The sequence below is a fragment of the Caretta caretta genome, chromosome 1 (assembly GCF_965140235.1).
Source record: "Caretta caretta isolate rCarCar2 chromosome 1, rCarCar1.hap1, whole genome shotgun sequence".
In the NCBI taxonomy this organism is placed as follows: Eukaryota; Metazoa; Chordata; order Testudines; family Cheloniidae; genus Caretta; species Caretta caretta.
Window position 1 is genome coordinate 57967362 of NC_134206.1, and position 7411 is coordinate 57974772.

At 46.8% G+C, this 7411-nt stretch overlaps 1 protein-coding gene across 1 annotated transcript; it reads right to left on the minus strand.

Moving 5' to 3' along the window:
* Window positions 1-4755: 4755 nt before the first annotated feature.
* ARL11 (ARF like GTPase 11) lies at window positions 4756-7065 on the minus strand. Its single transcript, XM_048830946.2, has 2 exons — window positions 6971-7065; window positions 4756-6116 (listed from the first exon to the last, which is right to left on the minus strand). Exon 2 carries the CDS (start codon window positions 6097-6099, stop codon window positions 5527-5529), a length of 573 nt encoding a protein of 190 aa, XP_048686903.1. The 5' UTR covers window positions 6100-6116; window positions 6971-7065; the 3' UTR covers window positions 4756-5526.
* Between the last annotated feature and the right edge of the window lie 346 nt (window positions 7066-7411).

A 7411-nucleotide genomic window follows, 5' to 3' on the forward strand; every position in this document is an offset into this window, starting at 1 on the left:
TTCTACTACAATGCGGCTTTTGCCCTGGCCCATATGTAGCTTGCCTGTGTGCAGCAATGGTCCCCCTGCCCCTCACGGCACAGTGGCGCGGACAAGTTAGCCTTATTGGGACAAGGACCACAGTGGCTCTCCCAATAAACCTGCGGAAGTGCATTGCCCAAGTACTGGCTGAGACTTTGAAGAGGCCTATTACCGCGATGTGAGAGAGCACATAAACGCCCTATTCCACATCTAGCCATGCTTGCAGCCCTAACCCTCCTTGCCCCAAGAGCCTGCGCCAAATAACTTCCTTCCCAAAATAAAAGCTGCTTACCGGGAACCTCCTCTGGTGTTTGTCCTTCCCCAAGCACCAGCCGCCGCGACTGGCTACCTTCCTCCTAGCTTGAGAACAGCTCCTGGTTGCATGCATCTAGGGATGCTGGGGTGTCTCCCTCCTCCTCAGCACCCTCGCTCCCGCTTTCCTCCTCCTGCCTTGTTGAACTGGGCTCTGAAGTGTCCATGGAGGTACTGAGAATGGAGGTGGGGTTGCCCCCAAGTATCACGTCCAGCTCTTTGTAGAAACGGCAGGTCGTGGGGGCAGCACCGGAGCGGCTGTTTGCCTCGTGGGCTTTGCAGTAGGCATTTCGCAGCTCCTCCAGTTTAACCCTACACTGCAGAGCGTCCCGCTCATTGCCCCTTTCCAGCATGTCCCTTGATATCTGCCAGAAGGTATCGTAATTCCTATGGTTAGAGTGCAGCTGGGACTGGACAGCTTCCCCCCCCCCAAACACTGTTGAGGTCCAGCACCTCGCCATTGCTCCATACTGGGGATCGCCTGGCACGTGGAGGCATGGTCACCTGGAAAGATTTGCTGAGAGCACTCCATGCCTGGCTGAGCAGGAAGGGGATTTTCAAAATTCCCAAAGAATTTAAAGGGCGGGTCTGACGGTTGGTCACCTGAGGGCAGGGCAGTAGTGTTCAAAAGGATGACCAGAGTGGCTAGAACAGGCATTGTGGGACACTTCTGGAGGCCGATCAGAGCGCATTAACAGAACAGGGCATCCACACTGGTGCCGCGGTGCTCCAGCGGGGATGCATCAAACATTATTCCACTCACCGAGGTGGAGTACCAGGAGCGCTCTAGCCGTAGAGTCAGAGTGCTCTACATGCCTTGCCAGTGTGGACCCGTCATGAGATAGGGTGCCCGGGGCTGCTTTAATGCACTGTAACTTACAAGTATAGCCAAGCGCTAAGTAATGCAGAGGTCTGAGCAGTCATGATAGTGCATTGCATGCGACGAGTGCTGCAATATCCAAGTGACAGCAGGTGGATTGAAGGTGGTGCTTTGGCTTGAGAAGGAGATACAGAGCCTTTTAGTGTACCTCTAGAACATTGATTCAAACACAGCCTACATCAGTACCTGGAAAGGTAACTCACTACCATTCAATGGCTATTGGGTGGCTTATATGAATTGAGCTTGGTGATCTAAGGGTAGTTGCCAGTGTGTGTGTGTGTGTGTGTGTGTTTCATCCTCATAAAAACCACCACCAGAGCACTCCAGTAAAGATCAAGGCCCCATTGTGCTAGGCACTGTAGAGTTGATTCCTGAAGGTGTGTAGTTGAAGTACACTGGCAAGGCAGCATGGGGGGTGAGGGGGGCTGCACTTTTCCTGCCAGTAAGGCCCCTTGTATATGGCAAAATGGAGGATTTCAGTCTCGCGCTGTCAGGCTAGTATCTTTCACAAGCACAAAGAGGAGATTCCCTTGGGTTAACCAGTGAAGTTTCACCTTTCCTGTGAAGTTCTGTGCTCCTGTTTTTTTTTTCTTTGGGCCACAACCCCCAATGGGAAGAAGGCCAGCTTCTGGAACAGCAGCACCTAACTCCTGCAGTGCTGAGGAATCCTTTTCCCAGCCAAGTGCGAGTTGTGGTATATGGAGCTACATAATTAGTTTGAAGTTTCCTGGGGCCGTGTCTGCACTGACAAGCTTACAGCGGCACAGCTGTTCCGATACAACTGTGCCGCTGTAAGATTGCTCGTTTAGCCGCCTTAGGTCGACGGCAGGGGGCTCTCCCAGTGACATAATAAAACCAGCTCAGTGAGCGGCGGTAGCTATGTTGGCAGGAGAGCATAGAGCACACGAGCGCTTATGTCGGCAAAACTTATGTCGTGGTGGGGGGCATTTTTTCACACCCCTGAGCGACAAAAGTTTTGCCGACATAAGTGCTAGTGTAGACTTGGCCTAGGAGTCTGCTGGAAGCAGCTGCAATTTCGTGTTCAGTCCAGATACAGCTTACTGTGCTCTCATGGTAACTACGTTTGTTTGATGCTAAAATGAAATGAGTGTTTTAAACGGACAGCGTGTGGCTGCTGAGTGTCTCTGGAAAGCACGTACTTCCCTGGTGAAATCTGACAGGATCAGACTGTGAAGTAACTCAGATGCAAGAATTATAGTGTTTTATTCTTCTTAAACACTTACTCCTCAGAAGGCCTTCAAATACTAATAACTACCCTGTATTTTCTCCAAGTGCCTTTTCAGGTAGTTCAGTAAAATTGTTTATCTGGTGCTTGATTTGAGTTTTCACTAGGAGTACAAGGGAGAAGCCGTGTGGTTTGTTGTCTGTAGGGAAACGGTAAGAAGACATGGACGCAGAGCATACAGTATAATAAAGAGGGAGTAAGAGAGAATAGAGCATAGTGTGTGAACATTCAGTAGCTGTTACTGTGTCTGTGTCAATGCCGGTTGTGTGCTTGGCACTATACAAGCCACAAAAGCAAAGCCAGTCTCTTCCCTGAAGAGCTTACAGTTGAGAAGCCAAGACACACTTTGAGACAGTTGTCTGCCTATGAGAGCTTCCCCTCCTTCCAGATCAGTTTTTTAATTTACCGCTATCAGGTGAGCTGCTGCGCTGGGCTTCTAAGAGGTGTAGTACCGGAGGGGAGCAGGCTCTGGGGGCTTTAAGGCACCTTTGCACTCTCCCAACAACAAGCTGCTCCAGGGGTCAGAGTGGCCCTTACATGATTTAAACAGCCCAGCCTAAGGCTTGTTTACACAGGGAAAATGGCCAGCAGAAATAAAGCTATACCGAGAGTCACTTTTGTTCCAGAATAGAGAATCTACATGGAGAGTTACACTGGCATAGATATAGACCTAGAATTATGTTGCTATTGTTCTGCCAGTCAATTCCCTCATGTAGATAGGCCGACAGGGACAGGCTGCTGTAACCCTATGTCAGCAGCTCTGTATGATATGGCCCCATGCCTGAAACATCCTTTCAGCTGCACACCCCTTCAGCCATGCCCCTTACAGCAGGGCTTGGAAAGGGGCCCTCAAAAGGACAACCTGAGGCTGTCAGTCTCAGTTCTTGCTCTAAGGGAATTCGCTCCCAGCTGTTCCCTACAGCTGTAAAGCCCCTTCCACCCTTTTACCTGGTGTTAAGAGGCTGGAGTGCGGAGTGAGAATCTGACCCATTGTGTTCAGATGGCTGGGTAAGGAGATTGAGAAAGAGCCACAGTGACAAGTGGAAGCTAAAATGATTCAGTTCGTATCTGAGGTCTCAGTGATCTCTTCCGTTTATTGGAATCTTGCATTTACAAGCAACAATGGGAAAATCAGCCTGTTTACAGTAACTGCAGTTTCAAACTGTTCTTAAGACCAAATCCTTCACATGATCATGTGTTTGTTTGTAACATAAAGCTACAGCCTTGCCTAGAACACAGGTTCACTATGCATTTCAGAGCAAGTCTAGTATATGGCACTCTTACTCATAGCAACAATCATTTATTCCAAATCAAAACTGGGCCATTTATGTACTTTCACAGCATAGCATATACTATGCCTTACATTGTACAGTGTGGCTGAAAATTCTGGCATGTCTCACTAGGAAGGATTTCTGTTAGGGGGGATTTCCCATCAATGATCTTGTGGCTAGAGCATAGCTCTGGGAGTCAGGTGGCTTCTTGTCACATTATTTAACCTGACCCCAGTTTCACCTTCTGTAAAAGGAGGCAGATAATACTGCCTTACTTCCCAGTAATCTTCTGAGGCTTAAGTCATTCATGTCTGTAAAATGCGTTGAGGTGATGAGAAGAAAAGTGCAAGCTTCTTTTTGGTTTTGCCTCATGTGTATGTTCCTCTTTGAAACTTGCTGATTCCAGCTGCCTAATATTCTTGGGTTGGGGTTTCCCCCCCGTTTTCTATTGATAGCATAATAATCTAGTACAAGCTAACAAACACACTAAGGTTTTTCATCTTAATCAATGTGGTTTTGGTTTGGTTTAAATTTCCAAGTTTAACAAAAGGTTCCATGTTGTTTGTATGTGCCCTCGCTACAGGAGTGGCTCCACAGGGCCACTCTTCAGTGTAAGAGTCAACGGAATCAAACAGAGACTTTCACTACATAGCTGGGGCCTGATCCTGAAATGTGCCCAGCAGTACCTGACAACTGCTGAGTACTTCAACTCCCACTGAAAACAGCAGACGTTAAGGTCCTCTAGTCTAGACTATCACCCTGCCTTTTCTACAGTACATTTTTAGTGTTTTGTCTAGTCTAATTTTAAAACACCCAATAGACAGGTCTCCTAGCACTCCTCTTATCAGACTAGTCCACCGTCTAATAGATTTCAGCATCAGGACATTTTGAGATGGATTAGAGCTCTGGTGAGCACGCATCTGTTCCTAGCATTTAAAACTCATCACAGTGCTCATTCCTGCTTGATTTTCTCAGGTTTTAAATTAACCCAAGGACAAGCGATTATCATTTATAGTCTTGTTTCAATAAAAATGAAGCATGTCTAAATACATGTCAAAAATGATACACAACAGGATACGCACAAATCCACACATACGTTCTAAAAACATAACACACAACCTAATCCTGATCACGCTTCAGTGGCCCAGCATGGTGCTCACAAAGGACACTGCTAAAACCAATTGCCAATGAGTTGTTTAAATTCTTGTGCTTAATTTCTTCTGTTCAGCCATTCTCCTTCCATTCTGCTCTGTTTCAGATCAATAAACATGTGCTATAAGTTGTAAGAGAAGTGGAACTGAGGTCATTCAAATATATCCCCTCGGGGACTGTTACTCTGCACTGAGTGCATCTGAGTTTAGAGGAATACAATAAAGACTGACCCCAGCAATATCTTCTTCATCAGGTCAAAACCCATATCCAGAACGCATAGAGTAAGACGTTTAACATGAACAAAATAATAAATGTCCCCCAAGTAATACCTGTAGTGAGAGCTGAGTTTACTGGTGCAGCAGATTAGGAAAAACTGGCAAGGCAAGGTCAAGAACATTGCTGTCCACAAATGCAGCTTTGCTAAGGGGGGTTTCTGATGTGATTTCATGCTGCAGTAGAACTATGGGATATTTTGGAATATTACACATGCCATATGGAGTTCCATTAATCATACCAGGAGCAGAGGGGGTATTTCTGAGATGAACAGAGTGCTGAGGGATTACTAGTGGAAGAAGTTACCTGATTTTCCAGTTTCATGCTCAAGTTGCCCCCTCCAGTCACGTCTGAGATTAAAGACATCCTCATCACTGGAGTGGCGCATAGACACATTCACTGGAATTCTTATCCCGGCTCTTAAGAAGTCCTGCCAGGGCCATTAAGGCTTCCCTCAGCCCCTCGCCAGTGTGAGCACTGCACCCTCTCAGCTCCCAGCTTCGGCCACTGAACCATTCGAGATTCAGCATCTCCCGCAGCTCTGAGAGAGACAGGGACCTTGGCAGCTCCTGCTTGTTGGCCAGAAGCAAGACTGGAACCCCTGTCATGTTTACGTTGTTCAGAACTTTCTCCAGTTCAGCCATTGCCTCTGGCAGCCGGGTTTTGTCGGCACTGTCCAGCACAAAGATGAGAGTGTCCGTGTCTTCCAGATAGTCCTTCCAGCTAGTGCGGAGTTTGGCTTGGCCACCCACATCCCAGAGAGTCACGGGTAGATGACACGGGGTTTTCAGAGACTCCACATTGAAGCCCACTGTCGGGAAAGTCTCCACAACCTCGTTGCTCTTCAATTTAGACAAGATGGTGGATTTGCCAGCAAAATCCAGTCCCAGCATCACCACCCGGGCGTCTCTTTTGTACCAAGCCTTGGAGCTCAAGGTCCCCATTGTGCTGCTGCTGAAATCTTGTTGAAAAATTGTAAATAAAAAATTATTCCTTTCCAAAGAGAAACATTCTTACTGCATCTAATAATGGCACTGTCTGGTAGAGTGACTAAACTTTTGAAAGGGGTGGGGTTCAGCTGGCCCCCAGCCCCTCTGTCTGAGAGAATACTTTGGATTCACGTGTAATATTTGCTGCAGAAAGAAACAATCAGCTTCCCTGCTTTCCTTTGTAGCTAAAACAAGGTGAGTGATATTATTTATGAGGGGTGCAGCAGAGCTTGAAATAACAAATGGCCTCTGTGTTCCTGCTTTGCTGTCTCTAAATTCCATGTTCAGCTGCAACCCAAAACTGCCAAGGGTTAGGGGAAAACAGACCTTTTAAGGAGAGGTGACAGGATTGTGTAATCAGTTTCCTCCTCATGTTGCACAGAAACAAAACTGATGTTTTGTCCACCAGCCTCTCCAGGGGAAATCCACCCCCACCACAGGGCAGAGGGAACTGAATTGTTGCACTTGTGACAATCAGAGGCTGGTAGGTCATCACTTTCGAGAACAGCAGCCAACGCAGTGAAAAGGCTTCTGAGCCACTCTTAAGTTAAGGGAAGAAAAATAATCTTCCCCGTAGTAGCGGCTTTCACCAGCTGCTGTGCAGACAATAGAAATGGAGATTTAAAGAAATATTTAAATGATATTTTAAATGTCTCATTGAAATGCAGCCAGCAAAAACCAAGAGGTGGAAGGACTAAAGTGCTTTAGAGTGAATCCCAAATGAATGAAACATGGGTCAGTCTTCTATGGCAATAGCAAATACTACTTTATCACAAAAACAGTACATTGTGTAGCTAGACAGACACAACCTGAGAGTGATACATACCAATAGAGCGGTAGGATGAATAGGAGGAGATTTTGTGGTACTTGAATATCTTGCAGAGGCACTCAGACAAGAGCTGCTCTTTTCCGCCTGGTGGTTGTGCAGTACGCCAGCAAAATAGATCCTTAAACTGTGGCGGGACCTGCACACTAACAGTCTGGTCAGATACACACAGGACAACGCAAGCCAGGCAGAGAGATTGTAAATCTCTGGTTATTGTGTCAGCAGAGAGCTTGTGTCTCTAACCACTTGACCTAAACACAGAGAAAGAGACAAGCAGGAATTTCATTTTCTTTTCTATAACCCCCCGAGCATCTTCCACGTTCCTGTGAAAGCTGCAGATATCATCTGATGTTACCCGAGTGAAGGATCCACAATACAAACCACCATTTTTCTGCGCAGCCAGGCTGGATGATTTTCATTATAGCCTGTGGAAGTGACTCC